The 25,862-nt window shown below is 41.7% G+C and overlaps 1 protein-coding gene across 2 annotated transcripts in view; it reads left to right on the plus strand.

Annotated features, from left to right (window-relative positions):
• Nucleotides 1-19,109, plus strand: part of SENP5 (SUMO specific peptidase 5) — a 38,027-nt gene extending 18,918 nt beyond the window's left edge. For both annotated transcript variants that reach the window (XM_056565318.1, XM_056565319.1), the window contains exons 4-10: nucleotides 6,631-6,778; nucleotides 7,264-7,311; nucleotides 7,688-7,765; nucleotides 9,297-9,434; nucleotides 11,703-11,786; nucleotides 13,411-13,461; nucleotides 18,531-19,109. In XM_056565318.1, coding sequence (XP_056421293.1) covers nucleotides 6,631-6,778; nucleotides 7,264-7,311; nucleotides 7,688-7,765; nucleotides 9,297-9,434; nucleotides 11,703-11,786; nucleotides 13,411-13,461; nucleotides 18,531-18,641 — 658 coding nt within the window. In that variant the 3' untranslated portion in view covers nucleotides 18,642-19,109. The remainder of the gene's footprint in view (nucleotides 1-6,630; nucleotides 6,779-7,263; nucleotides 7,312-7,687; nucleotides 7,766-9,296; nucleotides 9,435-11,702; nucleotides 11,787-13,410; nucleotides 13,462-18,530) is intronic.
• Nucleotides 19,110-25,862: the final 6,753 nt, after the last annotated feature.

A 25,862-nucleotide genomic window follows, 5' to 3' on the forward strand; every position in this document is an offset into this window, starting at 1 on the left:
AAATATATGGTACAGTAGGCCCTGGGCAATCCATCCCCTCTGAGCCATGCCATGTGCCCAGGCTGCATAAACCAAGCCACACATTGCCATACCCAGGAGAACACGTATAACAATTACTGGGGTGTATGTCTCCAGTGGCACAATCCCCAAGCGCATCGTATTTTGGAAAACCTCCTGTTCTGTCAAAATGCTCACTACCCCCCCCCCCCCCTAAATAAATTCTTTGAGGAGTGTAGTTCTCAAAATTGGGTCACTTGTGGGGCGTTTCCACTGTTCTAGTTCTATGGTTGGCACTGAAAATGCACATAGTGTGAGAAAACAGATTCTGCATTTAAATGGTGCTCCTTTCCTCTTGTGCCCTGCTGTGTGCCCAAATACCAACTTATGTCCACATATTAAGTACTGGCGTGTTCTGGAGAAATTGCCTAACAAAATTTGGGGTGCTAATATCAATGTGTTCCTTGTGAAAGTGAGAAAAAATGGTGCTAAAAGTGCAAAATACGCATCAAAATTTGAAATTTCATTTTCACAGCCTAGTTCTACAAACTGTCCTCAAACCCCCTAAATTAATTGTTTGAGGGATGTAGTTTTCAAAATGGGGGCACATGTGGGCTGTTTCCACTGTTCTGGTGCTATGATGGGCAATACAAACATGTATCCCATGAAAGAAGAGATTCAGCAAAATCTACATCCAAAATGTCAAAAGATGCTCCTATTCTTTCGTGCTTTGCTGTGCGTCCAAACAGCGATTCGTGACTACATATGGGGTACTGGTGTGTTCAGAAGAAATTAGTAAACAAAGCTTTGGGTGCTATTTCTGCAGTTTTCCCTGTGAAACCAAGAAAAACTGTGCTAAATGTGCAAATTTTGCAGCAAAATGTAAAATTTTATTGTCCTGACCTAGTTTTAAAAACTTTCCACAAACACCTATGTGGTCAAAATGCTCACTGCCCCCTAAATGAATTCTTTGCGGGGGTCACTTTTTCCACTGTTCTGGCACTATGGGGACTTTGTAAATGTGACATGGCCCCAAAAACTATTTCAGACAAATTCTCTCTCCAAAAGCCCAATGTCGCTCCTTCCTTTCTGAGCCTTCTGGTGCGTCCACCCACATATGAGGTATTTCCTAACTCAAGAGAAATTGGGTTACAAATTTTTGTAGGCTTTTTCTTTCTACCCCTTGTAAAAATGAAAAACAAAATGGGGCTACAAGAACATGTTCGTGTGGAAAAAAATGAAGATTTTGATTTTATGTCTCCACTTTGCTGCTATTCCTGTGAAACACCTAAAGGGTTAACAAACTTTCTAAATATCAGTATGAAAACTTTACACATATTACGGGTCGGGGGTAGGAGGTCGGTGGTAGGAGGTTGGGATATGAAGTCAAAAGCTTCCTCCTCTGTTGATTTTCCTCCACAACAAGGAAAAACCGGGCAACGCTGGGTACTCGGCGAGTATAAGTTAAAACCTGTCAACTTTATCATGTCAACATAAAATAGGCATATTTTATATGTGAATCAATATATAATTTATTTGGAATGTACATTTTCCTTACAAGCAGAGAGTTTCAAAATAAAAAAAAATGCTAAATTTCCTATTTTTTTATAAAATGTTTAACAGTTATGAAACCACTAACATAAAGTAGAATGTCACAAAAAAACAATCTTGGAATCAAATTCATAAGTAAAAGCATCCCAGAGTTATTAATGCTTAACCCCTTAACGACGCAGGACGTATATTTACGTCCTGCGCCGGCTCCCGCCATATGAAGCATCACATCGCGTCGATCCCGGCGCTCATCAACGGCCGGGACCCATGGCTAATACCACAAATCGCCGATCACGGCAATGTGCAGTATTAACCCTTTAGAAGCGGTGGTCAAAGCTGACCGCCGCTTCTAAAGTGAAAGTGAAACTATCCCGGCTAGTCAGTCGGGCTGTTCGGGACCGCCGCAGTGAAATCGCGGCATCCCGAACAGCTTACAGGACACCGGGAGGGCCCTTACCTGCCTCCTCGGTGTCCGATCGGCGAATGACTGCTCCGTGCCTGAGATCCAGGCAGGAGCAGTCAAGCGCTGATAACACTGATCACAGGCGTGTTAATGCACGCCAGTGATCAGCATGAGAGATCAGTGTGAGCAGTGTTATAGATCCCTATGGGAGCTATAACACTGCAAAAAAAAATGTAAAAAAAAAGTGTTAATAAAGGTCATTTAACCCCTTCCCTAATAAAAGTTTGAATCACCCCCCTTTTCCCATAAAAAAAAAATAAATAAAACAGTGTAAATAAAAAAAATAAATAAACATATGTGGTATCGCCGCGTGCGTAAATGTCCGAACTATAAAAATATATTGTTAATTAAACTGCACGGTCAATGGCGTACACGCAAAAAAATTCCAAAGTCCAAAAAAGCGTATTTTTGGTCACTTTTATACCATTAAAAAATGAATAAAAAGTTATCAAAAAGTCCGATCAAAAAAAAATTATACCGATAAAAACTTCAGATCACGGCGCAAAAAATGAGACCTCATAACGCCCTGTACGTAAAAAAATTTAAAAAGCTATAGGGGTCAGAAGATGACATTTTTAAACGTATAAATTTTCCTGCATGTAGTTATGATTTTTTCCAGAAGTACGACAAAATCAAACCTATATAAGTAGGGTATCATTTTAACCGTATGGACCTACAGAATAATAAGGTGTCATTTTTACCAAAATGTGCACTGCGTAGAAACGGAAGCCCCCAAAAGTTACAAAATGGCGTTTTTTTTTCTTCGTTTTTGTCGCACAATAATTCTTTTTTTTTTCCGTTTCGCCGTGAATTTTTGAGTAAAATTACCTAATGTCACTGCAAAGTAGAATTGGTGGCGCAAAAAATAAGCCATAATATGGATTTTTAGGTGGAAAATTGAAAGGGTTATGATTTTTAAAAAGTAAGGAGGAAAAAACGAAAGTGCAAAAACCCTGAGTCCTTAAGGGGTTAATGACAGATGTCAGATTTGCAAAAAGGCTTAGCAAAAAAAATGGGCTGCGTCCTTACGGGGGTGGCGTACCTCTTTAACCTTTAAATGGCCACAGATGCTTTTTTATGGTCATTGCATATAAAGCTGGTCTAGGAAGGGATTTAGCTCTATAGGCGGCAGTTGTCAGTTATATCTTACAGCCGACATCTGCTTTTAACTCCTCAGACTTCAGTCTGATCCCGCAATTTAACCCTATGCTGTGATCAATAGCTATTGCCGTATGCAAAATGTAAACTGACAAGTGCTGCACCTGTCAGGGGTCTTCTACATAATTTCAGGATACCTTTGGTTACAATACCAGCTGTAATCCTTCAGAAGGCCTCAGTGCCTGCCATAGGGAGACCTTCTTTTACTGGTAGACTGTACTAGAAGATCGCCAGTTGGGCAGTTCACTGCCATACTACTGTGGTGTAATACTAAAAATCTGGTATCTCTGTGTGGGGAAATGTCCAAACTATCAAAATATATTGTCACTGGGGGAGGTTTATCAAAACTTGTCCAGAGGAAAAGTTGCCTAGTTGCCCATAGCAACCAATCAGATCGCTTCTTTGACTTTTTGAAAAGGCCTCTGAAAAATGAAAGATGCGATTTGATAGGTTGCTATGGGCAACTCAGCAACTTTTCCTCTGGACGGGGTTTTGATAAATCTCCACCGTTGATCCCATTCAGTGAATGGTGTAAACAAAAAAGAAAATCCAAATGCTACAATTACTCATTTTTGGTGCCATCACACCCCAGAAAAAATATTAAAGGGGTTATCCAGCCAAAGAGTAGCACAGCCGCATTCTATTCAGGGCTGTCTCTCCAGTCTTGGAAAGCTCTTTGATTCCGGGACTGGAGACGTGACGTCATGCCATGCCACCTCCAATCATGTCTATAGGAGGGGGCGTGGCAGCGGTCAGGCCCCCTCCCATAGACATGAATGGAGGGGGAATGGCATTATGTCACGTCTCCAGTCCCGGAAACAAAGAGCTTTCAGAGGCTGGAGGCGCAGCCTTGCGTAGAATGTGGGTGCTGGACGGAGATTGCGGGGGTGGGGGGATTGGGGTCCCAGCTGCAGGTCCCCCACGATCAGACATCTTTTCCCCTATCCAGTATCCTGGACATATTTGCACAGAATTTGAAGCTGTTTTTAGTCATTTAGTTTACATTAAAGGGTACCTCTCATCAAATAAACTTTTGATATATTTTAGATGAATGAATGTGGAATAACTTTCCAATAGCATGTTAATGAAAAATATGCTTCTTTCTATTGTATTTTTCCCGATCAGTCCTGTCAGCAAGCATTTCTGACTCATGCTGGAGTCCTAAACACTCAGAGCTGCCAGCCTGCTTTGTTCACAGCCAAACAGGCTGTGAGCACAGCAGGCTGGCAGATCTGAGTGTTCTCCTTTGTGAACAAAGCAGACTGGCAGCTCGTAGTGTTTAGGACTCCAGCATGAGTCTGAAATGCTTGCTGCCAGGACTGGTAGGGAGACCCCTAGTGGTCATTTCTTCAAAGTGGAAAATTAAATAAAAAGAAGCATATTTTTTTAATAACATCCAATTGTAAAGTTATTCTGCATACATTAATCTATAATATATGAAAAGTTTTTTTGATGAGGTACCCTTTAAAGAGTAACTGTCATGATCTTGTTCAATTTTATAATCCTCCCAATTCACTGGGAGGATAAACCACCCCCTGCCTTCATTTTAATTATTATTATTATAATTTTTTTTTTTTTTTTATTGCTCTGTATTTTCTGCTTAGTCTCAGTCAGTCACAAACTGGGAAGGGGTGTTACCCAGCAGGTGTGACATCATCTGAAGCCATACAGGGGAGAACGTCCTCCCTCACTCTACTACACACAGCCCAGAGCAGTTCAGTATAAGATGAGCTATGATTGGCTAAGGCTGCACACACCCCTTAGCACTCCAGACTGCATTTCCTGATTTTGGACTTCTGCCAGGGCAGCAGGAGTCCAAAGCCTGTGCAAGAGATGAGGGGAAATGTGCTCTGGACAAGTAGGGAGACACCTAGTGGCAGCTTTTTTAAACACAACAGGGGTGTGGGGGAAAAAAAAACCTACTTGTCCAAGGGACTAAAGCGGAACACAATCTTACTTGTCCCTCAAGAAAATCCACTTGTCCTGTTAGATAAAATAATTTCAACCAAAATAGTACGAAAATATGGTCTTTATTAGTTTCTGCACTTTCATTTTTTCCTCCTCGTCCTATAATAGCCATAACTCTTATTTTTCCATCTACAGACTCATATTTGGCTTGATTTTTGCGGGGAAGTATGCTTTATAATGACACCTTTCATTTTTCCATAACTTATGCTCTGAAACAAAAAATTTTTTGTGAGGTGAAATTGAAAAAAATGCTAATTTTGAGGTTTGAAAATCCCTGACCCCTATAATTTAATTTTTCCATATACTGGGCTGTATGAGGGCTAATTTTTTGGGCTGTAATCTGCGCTTTGTATCGGTACCATTTTAGTATGGATCAGACTTTTTGAACACTTTTTTTTTTTTTACTTCATTTTTTCTGGGATATGATGTTATAAACATAAAAAAGCAATTCTGTGATTTGGTATTTTTTTTACATTAACGCCATTTACCGTACGGGATATAAAATGTTATTTTTTAATAGTTCAGTCAATTATGCACGCGACCAATACCAAATATGTTTATTTTTATCATGTTTACATATTTTTATATGGAAAAGGGGGGTACGTTCACACGGCCGCATTTATTTGCGGGTTTCCCTCTGGGTATTTGAAAGGGGGCAGGCTCTTCTCACCTGTCCGCAGCAGATTTTCCCAAGCGGAATTTACGGTTTGGAAAATCCGCCTCAAGGCCCATTGAAATTAGAAGGATCTGCGGTGGATTTTCCGCAGCGGAAAATCCGCCACGGACAGCAGAGAAGAGACCGCCCCCTTTCAAATACGCAGCGGGAAACTTGCAAATAAATCCGCCCGTGTGAACGTATCTCTAATATGGAAGGGGTTAATGGGTGTTTTTAAACTTTTATTAAACTTTTTTTTTTTTTTTTTTTATATACACTTTTTAGGCGGAATCATTTAGATTCCTCATACAGATAAATGCAGTTCTATTGAACTGTGTTCATTTGGTTGAGCCTGCTCAAGGCAGGCTCAATCAAATGCAGATCAATGGGGGCAGCCATGGATGCAGAGGTAAGCCCTCCGGCTACCTCCACAGGGGATCTCAGCACCCACCACTCTTTAAAGAAAGTACATTAGAAAGAGATTTTTTTATTTACCATAAGGAGTGCAATAGCAAATTTTAGTTTTAATGACAGTGCCCATTTAAGCTCTGCAGCATATCATCTGTGGCTTCAAATTCTGTGCATCAAATATGTGTAGAATACGTGTGAATGTGCCTTTTTTTTTATTTTTATTTTTTTATATAATATACTGTTTACAGCTGGGAAGCCTTGGGCATCATTGCATCATGCAGTGCTAAACTAAGAAGTGTCTCTACGGTGATGCATTGGAGCAGCTTGTTTATTGATGCCTTTTTGAATTTGTTCAAGATATAAGCATGACAAAATGCATTAGCAGTTCATTTTCAACAAATTTGTCTTACTGTATGTTCATTCTCAGGATACCCTTCATTAGAAAGGAAATGGCAAAGTATAGAGCCAAGAATTGCAAAAATACTGGTTATGGTTTCCAGGTATCCTACAATAAACACACACTTTACTTGGAAGATCTTGTTACTCTGGATGAACAACAGTGGCTCAATGACCAGGTAGGAAACACTCAGGTGTCTTCTTTTTTTTTTTTTTTTTTTTTTTTTTTTTTTTTAACTCTTGATAATGTCTCAATCCCGCAGGAACTGCTCAGCCATTCACTGACTGAGGCAGGATATCGCAATTACAGACATAAAAATACTGAATGATTAGATAAGTGACTGTAGAGACTTTTTTTTTTTTTTTTTTGATTTCAATGGGAAATACATGGCAATATTGATTTTATTTGCTTTTTTTGTTTAGAGACATAAAATAGTTGTTTATGAGCTGTTTTACATGTCAAGAACTGGTCCAAAAACTCTGTGGAGAACATGCATTCCCTTAACCTAGATAGTATAAATAAATGGCAAATGTATCACCTTGACTTAGGATGACTGATAAATTTTAGCACAGCCACAAGTATTTGTAAGGATCTGTGACTGTTGTGATTTTGGAGATTTGTCACTACAGTGCTAATGTTTAATTGCTTCATTTTGTTTTGTAGGTCATTAACATGTATGGTGACCTCATAATGGATACTGCACCAGATAAGGTGGGTTTAGTTTTAGGTTGCGGTGTAAATTTTCTCTATGAATATCACCTTTGGTCTGCAGAATTAACTCGGGCAGGTTTTGCTGCAGATTTATCATCCAGGCTATAATGAGTCTGTGCTGTAATGCTAAAATTGCTGTAATTTATTATTGTAGGGGTTATAGAATAATCCAGACTCTGTCATTATATTCCCAATCTGCATTTAACATATACACTACAAAGTTTTGGAATAACCTATAACCCAGGCCTTGATAAAGTGCAGATAGAATGGATGTAAAGATTACTGTCTGCCCAATCTCTTGACATTTTGTGTTTAATTTTTTTTGCATGAAAGTTATACTGCTTGCTAACCCTGTTCTATTTTTATTTTTTTGCAGATTCACTTCTTTAACACATTTTTTCATAAACAACTTGTGACCAAAGGATATGATGGAGTGAAACGATGGACTAAAAAGGCAGGTTTATCTCTTGTCCAGCATAATTGAAAATTATGATTTTTTTGGGGGGTAGCTTCCCTTAGGGGTGTATGTATGTGTGTGTATGTATATATATATATGTATATATTATATATTAAATAAATAAAAAAATAATGGTTTCAGCACAGGAAGGCCATCAGTGCGGTGCAGGTACCCCCCAGCTTGCCAGGCTGGATATACAGTGTTCCTTTCATGAAAACAGCACCAATCACTGGGTCCGTATAAAAGAGAAAAGAGACAAACGGGCGGCGCCTCGAGTATAACCCCAATATATATGCGTAAGAGGTTGGGGGATTAAGGGGATGACCCCACGGGGCTTATAGATGGCCGCTCGCCTCAAGACGGTAGTAATAGGCATATAACCCCAGCAACATGGGGTACCATCAATCCTAGAGACGCTGTCAAGCCAGTGGGTTGCAGGAATCGACCCAGGTCGTCCTGTAGAAATGTGAGAAGAGAGTGCGGCAAAAAGAACCCTTAGGACCGGCGCTGCGACTAATAGGAGTAGTAGTGCTGTAATCCAGGTGATGGAAGAAGCAATGATGAAGTCCAGGTAGTGATGAAGATCATCAGCAGGATCATTTATTGACAAAAGATAAAGGATTACGCGTTTCGGGAGGAGCCCTCCCTTCCTCAGATCAGGACACCCCCCTATAACATTTTTATTTTTCCATATACTGGGTTGTATGGATGTATTAATGTGCTGTTTGTATTTGTACCATTTTGGTATTGATCAGACTTTCTGAACACTTTTTACTTCATTTTTCTGGGATATGATGTTCTAAACATAAATAACGCAATTCTTAGTTTTTTTTTATTTTTTGTTTTTTTTTATTTACGTTAACACCATTGAATGTATGGGATATATAATGTTATATTTCAATAGTTCAGACAATTACGCATGCGCCAATACCAAATATGTTTGTTTTTATTATGTTTACATATTTATATATGGAAAAAAGGGGTGATATGAACTTTTAATATGGAAGGGGTTAATGGGTGTTTTAAGACTCAAATGCAGATCCAAGGGGGCAGCCATGGATTAAGAGGTAAGCCCCCCAGGTACTCCAAGAGTAGATTGCCCCCTGCGATTGAACTGGGGGGGAGGGGGCTGGGGTGGCTATTAGCGGCGCCCCAACTACTAAAATCAGCCGGGGGCCGCTGGGTATGGAGTGGGCTCGAGTCAGGAACCTGCTCCATACACCCTGAGCGCCAGCATTATAAAAATAAATGGGAAAGTTGGTCCGGCCCTGCTTGCCCAATACAGGGCTAAATGCATGAAAAATTCACCTACATGTCCCTGGCGTTGGGCGATAGGATTTACACATCCCTGAATGGGATAGGCATAAGGCTATTCTTCATATAAAGTAGGGACAAGTACGATATTGGGCAGACTAGATGGGCCAAATGGCTCTTATCTGCCGACACATTCTATGTTTATAATAGACCCAGCTTTACATGTATATTGTGCTTCTTTGCTTTTATTGTTTTATTGCTGTGTTCTCTCTAGGTGGACCTTTTTAAGAAGACATTACTACTAATTCCAATTCATTTACAAGTCCACTGGGCCCTTGTTGCTGTGAACATCCCAAATAAGACCATTTCCTTCTATGACTCCCAAGGCTTACATTTAAAATTTTGTACAGAGGTAAGGAAATAGGACAGCTTGTCTGTTAGGATGACATGTTTTCAGGAACCAACTACTCCAATGCTACACATTAGACTAGTTTACTTTTGTTTACAATGGAAAAAGTAGAGGTGTTTGACAGAATGGGATAGATTTGTTTCTTCAAGGAGACAGTTTATAATATGCCACCATTCATATTTAGACCATCAGTCAAACCAAAGGTGAGACTTAAGTAACAATAAGCTGCACAACATTATGTAATATTTACATTTCTGTGATCAGTGTAGAACAATACAAAAAGAAAATTGATCGCAATCTTAGACTATTATTAAATCTGGAGTGCCCATCAACAATGGATTCTGTGCAATTTATTCTGATACAACTTCTTTTGATGTGTCTGAGCTCTGTTTGCAGATCAGTTAAAATAGCAGGATAGGAGCGGAGCGAAAAATATTGCAAGAATTTTTTTGGGGGAGGATTTTTTAGCTCAAAACCTGCGAATAGGCTCCAGATGGACCCCTTTAAAAGTCATGGGGATCTGGTGGTGCCTGTTGTTCAACATACTGTCCGGTTCATTATTACCATATATCCCGGCGTATAAGATGACTTTTTAACCCTGAATTTTCTTCTGAAAAGTCGGGGGTCGTCTTATACGCTGGGAATTGGGGTCCGGCATAGGAATACTTATGATTATCTTCCTGGCTCCTGTGTACGGCTGCAGGCGGGGGCCGGCCAGAGCATGTACAAACTAATAACTGTACAGTATACTTAAAAACCAGGGTGCCTCCAGCTGTTGTGAAACTACAACTCCCAGCATGCCCGGACCGGCAAAGGCTGTCCGGGCATGCTGGTAGTTGTAGTTTCACAACAGCTAAAGGCACCCTGGTTTTTAGTATACATGAATTCGTTTTTACATGCTCTGGCCAGCCCCCGCCTTCAGCCGCACACAGGAGCCGGGAAGATAATCATAAGTATTCCTATGCCGGACATCCCTGTGTCCCGAAAAATCTTTTCGGAACATAAGGATGTCCGTGGGTCACTTACCATTCCCCAACCACCACGCGTCCTCCTGCCATCTTCCTCCGGTCCTTCTGCGCTTCTCCACCTCTCTATGGCTGTACGCACGTGACGTCAGTGACGTCCCGTGCGTACAACCATAGAGGCGCAGGAGGACGAGAGCTGGCCGGGGCCTGGTGAGTGACCGGCGGCGCGTCAGCAACAGTGTTCCGATCACCGCTCCTCCGGTCCCAGGACTGCTTCTATGGTCCATAGGCAGCTCCCCCCCACAATTATAGCAGTAGATTGTGACCCTGGGCCTCCAGCCATACACTCTCTATATGACTGGAAGTTGTATGTCTGTGGGGGGAGCTGCCTACTATTGTGGGGGGGGGGGGAGCTGCCTACTGTTGGGGGGGGGGGGGGGGGGAGCTGCCTACAATTGGGGGGGGGGGGGGGAGCTGCCTACAATTGTGGGGGGGGAGCTGCCTACAATTGTGGGGGAACTACAAGGTACTGTACATCGCAGTAGGAGGGGTAGTCTTATACGGCAAGTATATCCCAAACTCTAGTTTAACTGTAAAAGTTGGGGGTCGTCTTATACGCCCAGTCGTCTTATACGCCGGCATATACGGTATTTGTTTTTTTATCATGTGACATAGCTCCAATGCAGAGGTCTTGCAAAAATTACTCCTAAATAAGTCTGTGTAATGATATATCATTTTTAATAAGTTCTCTACAGAGAAAGAAATAACTTCCATTTAAAGTGGTACTCCAGTGGGAAAAACATTTTTTTAAATTAACTGGTGCCAGAAAGTTAAACAGATTTGTAAATTACTTCTATTAAAAAAATCTTAATCCTTTCAGTACTTTTTAGCAGCTGTTTGCAACAGAGGAAAATCTTTTTATATTTTTTTAATTTATTTTTTGTGTTGTCTACAGTGCTCTCTGCTGACACCTTATGCCCATATCAGGAACTGTCCAGAGCTGGAGAAAATCCCCATAGCAAACCTATGCTACTGTGGACAGTTCCTGATACGGACAGAGGTGTCAGCAGAGAGCACTGTGGACAACACAAAAAAGAAATTCAAAAATTAAAGAATTTCCTCTGTAGCATAAAGCTGCTAAAAAGTAATAAAAGGATTAAGATTTTTTAATAGAAGTAATTTACAAATATGTTTAACTTTCTGGCACCAGTTTATTTAAAAAAATAAATAAATATTCCACCAGAGTACCCCTTTAAGGTGGATCATGTTGCTTAAATACATCTTTATTGCTTTATATTTCCTGCAGAACATCCTCAAGTACCTTATGACAGAAGCCAGGGAGAAGAATCATCCGGAATTTCTTCATGGTTGGCAGACTACTATAAAAAAGGTAAAAAGTTCAAGAATAGTGCATTATCATTGATGCTATTAATACATTAGTCCAGTGATCAGCAACTATTTGATTATCCAATGCATCCACTGCAGTGGAGTGTTTTTATAGTCTAAAAGGGAGATATATCAAGCGCACTTATAGTAAGATTCTCTTTGTTGCCATTTTAACCATTCACAGCTCAGATTTTATTTCTCATATTGGTCCAGTGAAATGAAAGCTGAGCTGTGATTTTTGTTTCTCTGCGCAACAAAGAAAATCGTACTGTTAGACAGTTTGGTAAATCTCCCCCTGAGTTTCAACCCCTTAAGGGCATAGCGTGTTTTGGTTTTTGCACTTTCTTTTCTTCCTCCTTACCTTTTTAAAAATCAAAACCCTTTCAATTTTGCACCTAAAAATCCATATGATGGCTTATTTTTTGCGCCACCAATTCTACTTTGTAATGACATCAGTCGTTTTACCCAAAATTCTACGGCGAAACGGGAAAAAAAGTATATGACAAAATGGAAGAAAAAACACAATTTTTTAACTTTTCGGGGCTTCAGTTTCTACGCAGGACATTATTCGGTAAAAATGACACCTTCTCTTTATTCTGTAGGTCCATACGATTAAAATGATACCCTACTTATATAGGTTTGATTTTTGTATTACTACATGCAGGAAAATGTATACGTTTAAAATTATCCTCTTCTGACCCCTATAACTTTTGTATTTTTCCATGAATGGGGCGGTATGAGGGCTCATTTTTTGCACTGTGATCTAAATTTTTTATCGGTAACATTTTTGTTTTATTTGGACTTTTTGATCGCTTTTTATTCATTTTTTTTATGGTATAAAAAAATGACCAAAAATGCACTATTTTGGACTTTTGCATATTTTTGCGCGTACTCCATTGACCTTGTGGTTTAATTAACAATATATTTTTATAATTCGGACATTAACACACACGGCGATTCCACATATGTTTTGTTTTTTATTGACACTTTTTTTATGGGAAAAGAGGGGTGATTCAAATTTTTATTAGGGAAGGGGTTAAAACATCTTAATTTTTTTTCTTTTATTTTTGCAATGTTATAGCCCCCCTAGGGTACTATAACATGCAGTACATTGATTCAATACACTGATCAATGCCATTGCATTGATAAGTGTTATCGGCGGTTGATTGCTCAAGACTCTATTTCAGGCTTGGATCAATCAATCGCTGATCGGACGCGCAGGAGACAGGTAAGGCATCCTCCTGATGTGTCCTAGCTGATCGGAGCATCGCGATTATGCCGCGTTGGTCCCGATCAGCCCAACTGAGCTGCTGGGAAGCTTTCACTTTAGTCGCGGCGATCAACTTTGATCACCGCATCTAAAGAGTTGCTGCATTAGCCACGGGTCTTGGCTGCTGATAGCAGCCTGGACCGTGCGAGTATGATGCGAGCTCCGCTCCTGAGCTCGCTTCATAACCCTCCCGTGCTGCAGCGCCGTTTAGAAACTGCGTTTTGCGGCAAGGAGTTTAATGCCTTTGAGTGCAGAAACAATGTAGGGAATTGATGGTAACTGGTCACATAACATAAATTTTGATTAACATCCATGTTTTTGGTTTTTTATTAGAAGTAACATTTTTGTGTTATTTTAGTGCATTCCACAACAGAAGAATGACTTTGACTGTGGCGTGTTTATGCTTCAGGTAAGTCCATGGCTATTTGCGCTAGCCATATAAAATAGCTTTGTATCTACTTGTTTATGGCAACAATATACCATAGATTCATAATAATGGCTCAGATTTCCTAAAACTGTCTAATTGGTGTATTTTTAGGATATTCTGTCTTAGTTAGTTTTCACTTATGTTCTAAGAGAGACCGTTCTTTTTGGTACACATTGCTTAAAGGGGTACTCCGGTGGAAAACATTTATTTATTCATTTTATTTTTTAAATCAAATGATGCCAGAAAAAACTTATATGTAAATTACTTATATTAAAAAATCTTTACCCTTCCAGTACTTTTTAGCGGCTGTATGCTACAGAGGAAATTGTTTTCTTTTTGAATTTCTTTTTTGTCTTGTCCACTGTGCTTTCTGCTGACACCTCTGTCCGTGTCAGGAACTGTCCAGAGCAGCATAGGTTTTTAATGGGGATTTTCTCCTGCTCTGGACAATTCCTGATACGGGCATCAGGTGTCAGCAGAGAGCACTGTGGACAAGACAAAAAAGAAATTCAAAAAGAAAAGAATTTCCTAAAAGTACTAGAAGGCTAAAGATTTTTTTAATAGAAGTCATTTATAAATCTGTTTTAACTTTCTGGCACCAGTTAATTTAAAATAAATGAATAAATAAAATTAATAATTTCCACCAGAGTACCCCTATAAGGCTAGGTTCACATTGCCGTTGGGTCGGATGCAAACAACTACTACCAGGTCCCAACGGACCCCTTTCACTTGTATGGGGTACGTCGGTGAACCGGTAATTTTACATGAATTTAGCAGGAGAAAAAAAATTGTGCTTGCACTATATTTTTTTTTTTACGCTAAACTTCTGTCCTTCTGGCAGATTGCCAAAGGAATTTCCGAATAGCAGAGTCTGATGGCAATTTGAACAAGCCCTTACCCCTTAGTAACATCCATAGGTGTTTTACAGAGGTCACTAGCTGGGCCCACTATGCTCATTGCCAGGACTGGAGAAACCTCCTATCCTGGCAGTTTAAGCTCTTACTCACCACTGTCAAGAACACTGGCTTTTAAGGGTTCTGTGATGCTCTTTGACCCTCATCGGCAGCTCAGCTAGGTTTCCATGAATTCTCCTTACAAAAACAATTTTTGTACAACACACAAAATAATTTACAATTACCTATGCATATTTGGTATTGCCACGTGCATAATGATCTGAACTATAAAAATATCATCATCCTGCATGGTATATGCTGTTGGGGAAAAAAAAAATGCAGAAATGGGAGTGTTTGCTAATCTGCCTCCCAATAAAACTGAAAATATAGCAATCAAAAATTGGTATGTACCTGAAAATGAAAACTAGAAGTTTTTCTTAAAAATAAAAATCCCCACACAGATCCCTTAAGGACCAAGCCCATTTTCACCTTAAGGACCAGAGCGTTTTTTTGACCACTGTCACTTAAAGCATTTATAACTCTGGGACGCTTTTACTTTTCATTCTGATTCCCAGATAGTTTTTTCGTGACATATTCTACTTTGTTAGTGGTAAATTTTTTTGTCTGTACTTGCATAATTTCTTGGTGAAAAATTCCAAATTTTTTTGAAAAAAATTGAAAATTTTGCATTTTTCTAACTTTGAAGATCTCTGCTTGTAAGGAAAATGGACATCCCAAATAAATTATATATTGATTTACATATACAATATGTCTACTTTGTTTGCATCATAAAGTTGACATGTTTTTACTTTTGGAAGACATCAGAGGGCTTCAAAGTTCAGCAGCAATTTTCAGAGAATTTTTCAGAGACCAGTTCAGTTTTGAAATGGATTTGAAGGGCCTTCATATTAGAAATACCCCATAAATGACCCCATTATAAAAACTGCACCCCTCAAAGTATTCAAAATGACATTCAGTAAGTATGTTAACCTTTTAGGTGTTTCACAGGAATAGCATCGCATGTTCTTGTAGACCCAGTTTTTGAATTTTTACAGGGGGTAATAGCAGAAAATGCGCCCCCCAAAAAAAAATTTGTAACCCAATTTCTGTTGATTAAGGAAATACCTCCATATGTGAAGTCTTCGGCTCAGAAGGGAAGGAGCAACAATGGGATTTTGGAGTGAATTTTGCTGAAATGGTTTTTGGGGGGCATGTCGCATTTAGGAAGCCCCTATTGTGCCAGAACAGCAAAAAAAAAAAAAAAAAACACATAGCATTCTATTTTGGAAACTACACCCCTCAAGGAATGTAACATGGGGTACAGTGAGCCTTAACACCTCACAGGTGTTTGACGACTTTTTGTTAAAATCGGATGTGTAAATGAAGAAAAAAAAATGTTCACTAAAATGCTGTTTTTTCCCCAAATTTTACATTTTTACAAAGGGTAATAGGAGAAAATGACCCCCAAAACTTGTAACCATATTCCTTCTGAGTATGGAAATACCCCATGTGTGGACGTCAAGTGCTCTGCTGGCGCACTACAATGCTCAGAAGAGGAGGAGCGCCATTGAGCTTTTGGAGAGAGAATCTGTTTGGGATGGAAGTCAATGGCCATGTGCGTTTACAAAGTCTCCCGTGGTGCCAGAACAGTGGACACCCCCCCCCCCCCCCACATGTGACCCCATTTTGGAAATTACACCCCTCACAGAATTTAATAAGGGGTGCAGTGAGTATTTACACCCCACTGGTGTTTGACAGATCTTTGGAACAGTGGGCTGTGCAAATGAAAATAAAATTGTTAATTTTCACGGACCACTGTTCCAAAAATCTGTCAGACACCTGTGGGGCGTAAATGCTCACTGTACCCCTAATTACATTACATGAGGGGTGTAGTTTCCAAAATGGGGGTCTCATGTGGGGGTCCATTGTTCTAGCACTATGAGGGCTTTGTAAACACACATGGCCTTCAATTCCGGACAAATTTTCCCTTGGGAAAATAAAAAATTTAGGGTAACACCAGCATTTTTGTGAAAAAATATTTTTTTTTCATTTTCCCATCCAACTTTAATGAAAATTCTTCAAACATCTGTGGGGTGTTCAGGCTCACTATACCCCTTGTTACATTCCGTGAGGGGTGTAGTTTCCAAAATGGGGTCACGTGGGTATGTATTTTTTTGCGTTTATGTCAGAACCACTGTAAAATCAGCCACCCCTGTGCAAATCACCAATTTTAGGCCTCAAATGTACATAGTGCGCTCTCACTCCTGAGCCTTGTTGTGCGCCCGCAGAACATTTTATGCCTACATAGAGGGTATTTCTGTACTCAGGAGAAATTGCGTTACAAATTTTGCGGGTCTTTTTTTCCTTTTACCGCTTGTGAAAATGAAAAGTATGGGGCAACACCAGCATGTTAGTGTAATTTTTTTTTTTTAACACTAACATGCTGGTGTAGCCCCCAACTTTTCCTTTTCAGAAGGGGTAAAAGGAGAAAAAGCCCCCCAAAATTTGTAGTGCAATTGCTCCCGAGTACGGAAATACCCCATATGTGGCCCTAAACTGTTTCCTTGAAATACAACAGGGCTCCGAAATAAGAGAGTGCCATGAGCATTTGAGGACTAAATTAGGGATTGCATAGGGGTATTCTAAGCCAGTGATTCCCAAACAGGGTGCCTCCAGCTGTTGCTAATCTCCCAGCATGCCTGGACAGTCAGTGGCTGTCCGGAAATGCTGGTAGTTGTTGGTCTGCAACAGCTGGAGGCTCCGGTTTGGAATGCTGCCATACAATACGTTTTTCATTTTTATTTGGGGGGGGACGGGGGGCAGTGTAAGGGGTGAATATGTAGTGTTTTTAGGGTACATTCGCACTGGCGGGGGTTTACGGTGAGTTTCCCACTAGGAGTTTGCGCTGCAGAATTTTTTTTGCCGCAGCTCAAACTTGAAGCAGGAAACTCACTGTAAACCCACCGGTGTGAATGTACCCTGTACATTCACATATGGGGGGGGGGGGCTGGGGGGGCAAACATCCAGCTGTTTCAAAACTAGAACTCCCAGCATATACTGACAGACCATGCATGCTGGGAGTTTTACTTTTGCAACAGCTGGAGGCACACTGGTTGGAAAACCTTTAGTTAGGTTCTGTTACCTAACTCAGTATTTTCCAACCAGTGTGCCTAACTCAGTATTTCCTGCACAGTGATCTCCAAACAGTTGCCCTCCAGCTGTTGGAAAACTTCAAATCCCAGCATGCCCACACAGAAAACGGCTACAAACAACATATTAAGGCCCTCATACAGCCCAGTATACGGAAAAATATTATAGGGGTCAGGGATTTTCTCTTTTAAATTAAAAAGTAAAACTTCAAATCCCAGCATGCCCACACAGGAAACAGCTGTGAGTTGTAGTTTTGCAACATCTGGAGAGCTACAGTTTAGAGACCACCTGGGATATCTATCAGCAGGCACCCCGGTCCAGTCTCCGGACCGAAATTCCCACCGGCGTACAGGTACGCCCTTGATCCTTAAGTACCAGGGACCACGGGCGTACCTGTACGCCCGTGGTCCCTAAGTGGTTAAAGAAAAAAATGATGGGCCTTGGAATGTAAAGGGTTTATATTGTGCCAAACTATTAAAATGTAGGCTAAAAAGCTATATAAATAAAATTTCTTCAATTGTACTGACCCGTGACCCATACAATAAAATTTGTGATATATTTTTTTTTCTTTACCATTAAAACCATTCATATTTTTTTTTCATTCCCCCCCCCCTTCCAAAAAAAAGTATAAATTGTAATCAATAGGTTTTCAATGAACCCCAAAATGTTGCCATATAAAGAATAACTTGTTCTGCAAAATTTGGCTATGTTGAGGGGAAAAAAAATCAAAGTTATAGCTCTTAGAATGCTACAAGATAAAAAAAATGAAGAAAATTTGGGCACTAAGGCAGACATTAACCTGGTCAATAAAAGTGTCGTAATTGCTCCACAACACAATTTTTGTGCATTTGAGGGCAAAATTTTGGTGCGGCAGTCCTAGTAAATCTGAGCCAATGTTTGTGTTACACCTCACTGATCCATGTGACCATGTCCACTGTATGCAGCAGTATAGCTGTGTGTGTGTGAATTATGCATTAGAAATAACAGAAGTCTGTTTTCTCTTCTCAGTACTGCAAGTGCCTCGCTCAAGAACAGCCTTTCATGTTCTCCCAAGAAAACATGCCTCGTATCCGGAAGCAGATATACAAAGAACTCTGCGAATGCAGGCTCATGAATTAAAGAAAAAAAAATTAAAGCTGCTCTTTTGTGGCCCATTGAAAACCTACAATCTGTACTTGAATTATTTAATACTTCCACAACTTTTAAGCATAACTTCAGAAGGGTGGCTGGCCCTCCATTGTTACCTCAGATGCTCCTTTTTATTTTGTTAAATTCATCGGATTTGGACATGAACTGGTTAGCTTGTGGGACATCATGATAAGCTGCCATGAAATCTTTGTGGCTTCATTTTGATTCTGGTATTTATTATTTATTATGTAAGCATGCAAATATGCAAAAGCATGCAGCAGTAAAACACGGACTGTATATTTGATGCACCTTTGACTTGTAGATAGAAGTGACAAAGAAAATTTTAATTTTGTTTAAATATATGAAACAGGTACATTTTTCCTGTAACTATTAAAACTGTATTTACGTTAAGATGTTTTTCCAATGGAAAAATGATTCATTACATATTTTTTGACCAGGCGTATGTTCTTTATTTCCTTTTACACTTTCCTTTACAGCTCATGTTATATGGGAAGTTCCACAAATTTGGAAAATTGTGGACATGGTCAAGTGCGCTATGTTTGTGATTCAACAATGATACTGTTTTATTTCATGTGCCGCAGTTTGTCTGTATTTGCATTATTGAGAAACCAAGTGAAAAATTTAGTCTTTAGGACGGTGGTCCCCAATTGGTGGCTCGCGGCCCGTGTTGTGTGGCTCACCATATGAGTCCTGAGTTATGGTCATAAATACTGGTAACTGACGTTTATAACCAACAAAAGGGCTTATTCTGTATCGTAACAATGAATTGTCTAATGCTGTAAAATAAAAATGAGAGAAGTTAGTGAATCGATTCTGCACGAACCTCGTGGCTCGGCATTTGCTGACTTTATCCTGCATAAACTAGTTCAGCTTTCAGGTGCTCCGGTGGGCTGGAGACTCTCTCCTAGGACTGTATCCACCTTTCCCAGCCCACCGGAGCACCTGAAAGCTGAACTAATTTATGCAGGCTCAAGTCAGCAATCGCCGAGCTGCAAGGTTTGTGCAGAATCGAAGTACTGTAACTTCGCTTATGTCTACTGTATATATCAGGGATGTGGAAATCCTATTGCCTGACGCCAAGGACATGTAGTTCCGGGCGCCGGGCAGGTGAATTTTTCTTAGATTTAGCCCTGTATCAGGCAAGCAGGGCCGGACCGACACTTTTCATAATGCCGGTGTGAGGTGCAGGAGCGGGCGCAGACTTTCATGGGACGCAAGTCTGCACCTCACACCGGCGCTCAGAGTGTACAGAGCGGGCTCCTGACTCAAGCCCGCTCCATACTCAGCGGCCCCCGGCTGATTTCAGTAGCCGGGGGCCGCCGCTAATAGCCCAGCATGCTGTGGTCGCCGTGGCCGGCTATTAACCTTTTAGATGTCTAAAGGGATCTTTTAACCATCCCTGGTGGTCTAGTGGGGTGGATCACACACCACACACACACACCACACACACACACACCACACACACACCACACACACACCACACACACACACACACACACACCACACACACACACCACACACACACGCCGCCATCGAGGTGCATCTGTGGCTGCCCCATAGATCTGCATTTGATTGAGCCTGCCTTGAGCAGGCTCAACCAAATGTACACAGATCAATAATATATATAATTTTTTTTTCTGTGGCGGAAAATCTGCCGCAGTCCCTTCTGACTTCAATGGGGCTTGCGGCGGATTTTCCGCAGCGTAAATTCCGCCTCGGAAAATCTGTTGCAGACAGCTGAGAATACACAGCGGGAAAAGTTCATATCACCCCCCTTTTCCATATAAAAATATGTAAACATAATAAAAATAAACATATTTGGTATTGGCGCGTGCATAATTGACTGAACTATTGTAAAAATTACATTTTATATCCCGTACGGTAAATGGCATTAACGTAAAAGAAAAAAAACATAGAATTGCTTTTTTTATGTTTATAACATCATATCCCAGAAAAATGAAGTAAAAAAGGGTTCAAAAAGTCTGATCAATGCCAAAATGGTACCGATACAAACAGCATATTACAGCCCAAAACAATTAGCCCTCATACAGCCCAGTATACTGAAAAATAAAAATATTATAGAGGTCAGGGATATTCTTTTTTAAATAAATTAAAAAGTAAAAAAAAATAAATAAATAAAACTTGACGGAAACTACAATTTGGTATTGGTGTAATTAGGACGACGTAAAGTGTCAAAATAATGTAAGTTTGACCACAAGGTGAATGGCGAAAAAAAGAACCTCAAAATTAGCTTTTTTTTTTTTTTTTTTTTTTTTTTTCTTCAATTTCACCTCACAATTTTTTTGTTTCAGAGCATAAGTTATGGAAAAATGAAGGGTGTCATTGCAAAGTATACTTGGCCCCACAAAAATCAAGCCAAATATGGGTCTGTAGATGGAAAGATAAGTGTCATGGCTATTATAGGAGGGAAAAAATTAAAGTGCAGAAACTAATAAAGACCCTATTTTCGTACTATTTTGGTTGAAATTATTTTATCTTTTAGGACAAGTAGATTGTGTTCCGCTTTAGTCCCTTGGACAAGTATTTTTTGTTTAAATTTCCACACGTGTGTGTATATGTGTGTATATATATTTGTGTGTGTGTGTGTGTGTGTGTATATATATATATATGTATATATAGCGCCTATTAAGGCTGAATTTGTGCTAAGGGGCGTGAATTCCAACACCCCCGCACCTTTAGGCGGAGCCATGACGGAGGCACGACTATAAAACGCCCCTCCACCATGCAGGCGGGGCGTACGAGTCATTTCGGAGGGAGTGTGTGCAGGGGGTGGAGTGGTTCCAGTACGGTAAGCCCGGGTCTCCGGCCTCTAATTCATTCTCACAGCACCCCGGCCTTTCCTCCCATCCGGCACTGCACTGGCTCGCAGGGGTCACGGCTGGTTGACCGGAGCTTCCCCGCCCCAGGTTTCCCCCGCACCGGGTGCCTCCAAGCTTATCTGGACAGCTCACTGGTGCCCCATCCTGCTCCCCTTCCCCCCAGCCGCAGTATCACTACCGGGATGAGTGGGGGCAGAGGGGGTTGGGGCCGCAGTAGTTCCGGCCTCCGTTAGATCAGACCGATCCCCTACCTGGTACTTTGCGGGGATCTCCTTCTCACGCTCCCCGTGGCTGTGCTGCGTGCCTGGTGTCCCTCCCGGTTGCCGGGGGGATGCTGCCGGGCCACGTGGTTTGCGGAGGGCGGAGTTTCCTTGTGATCAGGGCGAGCAAACACTGTTTACTATTGTCTATGCCAGAGTTTCGTTACTGATGTGTGGCAATCCGGCAGCACTTACTAGTACTTTGCACTATCTGCGGTTCTGCTCTGTAAAACTGTAGCTCTTTCTGCTCTGCAATTCACTCGTGTGAATAAAACAGCAATAGCAGCGGGGCTGTAGGCCGCCGGGCCGTGTGGTGTAGGGGGGCGGGGCCTACCCTGTCAGCTGTCCCGGTCAGCCGGAGCTACCTCCGGTGCCGGCTACACGAGCTGGCCGCGGTGGTTCCGGCTGACACTCCTCTGCTCGCCTCCCATGGGGCACGAGGGGGCGGAGCCCCGGGGGACCCGGCCTCGGGTTGATTCTGGTCAATCCCTGACCCGGTATGTTGCAGGGTTCTCACGGGTACGTCACGTGGCTCTGGGCCTGCGTGCTCGGTGTCACCATACAGGTGAAGCTCACTTTGGTTGTCTTATTGCAGAATATTATCATATGTGCATGCATGAATTACAAAGTCTGTGCCTCAGCATTTGTCCCATAGCACTCACAACATTCATACCGTCACAGTCATTTGCAGCATTCATACCGTGCGGTTATTTACAGCATACTGTGCAGTCGCTTATTGCATTCAGATTGTGCAGTCACTCATAGCGTCCATGCCGTGCAGTCACTCATAGCGTCCATGCCGTGCAGTCACTCATAGCGCCCATGCCGTGCAGTCACTCATAGCGCCCATGCCGTGCAGTCACTCATAGCGCCCATGCCGTGCAGTCACTCATAGCGCCCATGCCGTGCAGTCACTCAATCATAAGCATTCACACCATAGTTTCTCATGGCTTCATACCGTGCAGTCACTCATAGCGTTCATACGGTGCAGTTACACAGCATCCATACAGTGCAGTTACTCATAAGCATTCATGCCGTGCAGCCACCCGTAGCTTTCATAACGTACAGTCACCCAGAGCCGTGAATCCGTCCAGTCACTCATAGCTGTCATACCGGGCAGTCATTTAAAGCACCCATACCGTACAGTCAATTTCAGCATTCATGCCGCATACTGCGTAGTCGCTTCCTACGCTCATATCTGTAACATGAGTACGGCACTCACACTCATAGCGTTACTGCTCTTACGACATAGCAGTTCCATACCGCACGTAGGTTACAACGCATATACGATCACGGCATTTCACACCGCATGGGGGGTGTTCGTGGCGTTGCTCTGCGCGCGCGCGCGTGCTTCATGCGCTCTTAGTGAGGCGTGCGGTCGGTGTGAGCGCGGTGTGTGCTTCCATGGTGTCATATACAGGGGGTAGTGGCATGCTGTGGGTAACAGTCAGTGTTGTACACAGTATGTACGTTCTTACTGTTATGTAGTGGGTACAATCACAGTGTTGTTAGTTATAGTGTTGTGTACAGTACATACGCTCATAGCATTATATGCAGTGGGTACAGTCAGTGTCGTATATAGTACATACGCTTGTAGTGTTACATACAGTAGGTGAGTTACAGCATGGCATACAGTACATACGCTTATAGTGTTCATGCAAGGGGTACAGTTCAGTGCTGCGTACAGCACATACGCTCGTGGTGTTATGTGCAGTGGGTACAGTTACAGCACAGTGTGCAGCACATAGGCTCACAATGGCATATGCAGTAGGTCCAGTTACAGTATAGTATGCAACACATACGCTCATAGTATCATACGCAGTAGATACAGTTATTGTTATGCACAGTACGCACGTTGATAGTGTCTATGCAGCAGGTATGGCCAGTGTTGGTCACAGTACATGCACTCTTGGGGTCATATGCAGTAGGTACAGTTACAGCATGGCATGCAGTACACTCGCTCACAGTAAAAAAAATAAATAAATAAAAAGAAAAGAAAAGAAACAAAAAAAAAGAGAAAAAGCTATGTGCAGTGGGTACGGTCACATCACTGTATAACAGTACATACGCTCATAGTGTCACATACTGCAGGCACGGTCAGTATTGTATGGTACATATGCTCGTTGCCTCACATACAGAAAGTACACTCACAGGTTGAACGCTCAAACCACTAGCACCGCTTATGGACTCGTCATTGTCATATTGCACTCACGTGTGCCTTCCATTCCATACGCTAGTGTAGCTACATGGGACGTACGTTCATAGTTTGTTGATATGTTTAGCTTCATACCGTTGTCATACACATGCTCATACTGTTCATACACGCATAGCTTCACACGGAGTACACTAAATATAAGCTCACAGCTTCATTTCAGATGTTCATTGCATGTGCGGTACAGTCACAAACAATTACTCTGCACATACGTATGGACCATTACACTCACATAAGTTATGTTTTCACTAAACATAAGTTTGTAGCATTCTACAGTACATACACTTGTAGTTTGCTTATTACGATGTGTTTCCCAGTACATTGCAGTTGCTGTATATTGTTTACACTAAACATACCTATAGAATATAAGCACAGTTTACAGCATTCTCCAGTCACACGGTGTATAGGCTCATAGCACTCATGTGTATCTTTAGTTAGTTGGTGTTATGCATGACCGTAGTGGTTATAACACTTGTCCTTAAGCACGGTATAAGTAGTGTCAATGGTATGGTGTTACATTCCATTACTCAAGTACACTGCTATGAGTCAGCATATACGAGACTGCTTCATATCATCTTCATCCATATAGTATTGTCACAAGCTCTCACTACCATAGGTAACATACCATCCACACAGTTTAACTACGCTTATTTGCTGCGCTTCAGCTGAGGTACCGGCACCTGGTTCCCGTAGCTGACATGATTCACATACGTTACCATAGTAACTGCACATAGTCACAGTTGAAGCGTCCGTATCTCGTCATACACTCACTAGTTACCTCTCAAATTGTCCAAGGGCATGAACAAGTCATTGGCACTGACATTTTCTTATGCTTAATGACATGTCTTCAAATAACAATGGCACGACTCATAGGTGGTTGTACCCATCATACCTGTCACGTCTACAGGAGGAGGCACTGCTTAGTACTTGTTACTGACACGTCTTCAGTGCAACAACCTCACGATTCATAGGTGGTTCGTGTTTGAGTCATGCCCGCCACGCCCGCAGGGGGTGCTCTGCATAGTCGTTACTGACACATCTTCAGAGCAACTACATCATGACACATAGGTGGCTGTATACCCGTCATGCCTGCCACGCCTGCAGGGGGTGCACTGCATAGTTGTTACTGACACGTCTTCAGAGCAACTACATCATGACACATAGGTAGTTGTATACCCGTCATGCCTGCCACGCCTGCAGGGGGATGCACTGCATAGTTGTTACTGACACGTCTTCAGAGCAACTACATCATTACACATAGGTAGTTGTAGACCCATCATGCCTGCCACGTCATCAGGGGGATGCACTACATAGTTGTTACTGACACGTCTTCAGAGCAACTACATCATGACACATAGGTAGTTGTAGACCCGTCATGCCTGCCACGTCTGCAGGGGGATGCACTACTTGGTCGTTGTTACTGACACGTCTTCAGAGCAATGACTCCGTGATACTTAGGGGTTCCACACCATCTCCTGCCAAGTCTGCATGGGATTTACAGCATAGTCAATGTCACCCTTACACAAGTCATAGAAGTTTATAAATTTCATAACGCTCAAGTGGTCATTTTCTCGAATCAACCGGTCTCGTTCTCGCATGTCAGCGTCATGCAAACATCCGTCACATCCGCAGACACAAGGGTTACTCAAGACCTGTCACACCTACAGGTACGGGGTTCGAATTAGGTTTGTCTCGTCACAGGCAAAACGTCTATGCAAAGACCTGTCACATCTACAGGCACAAGCGCGTTTTAATGTCTGTCTAAATCTACCGAGGGTCCGTCACATAGTTAGGCTGAGCGTCACTAACTAACAATGAAATTTTGCCACTTATTTAGCAGGGAGTGCAAGATGCGTCATGCCTGACAGGCTTTGTTGGT

The sequence above is a fragment of the Hyla sarda genome, chromosome 3 (assembly GCF_029499605.1).
Source record: "Hyla sarda isolate aHylSar1 chromosome 3, aHylSar1.hap1, whole genome shotgun sequence".
Lineage (NCBI taxonomy): Eukaryota > Metazoa > Chordata > Amphibia > Anura > Hylidae > Hyla > Hyla sarda.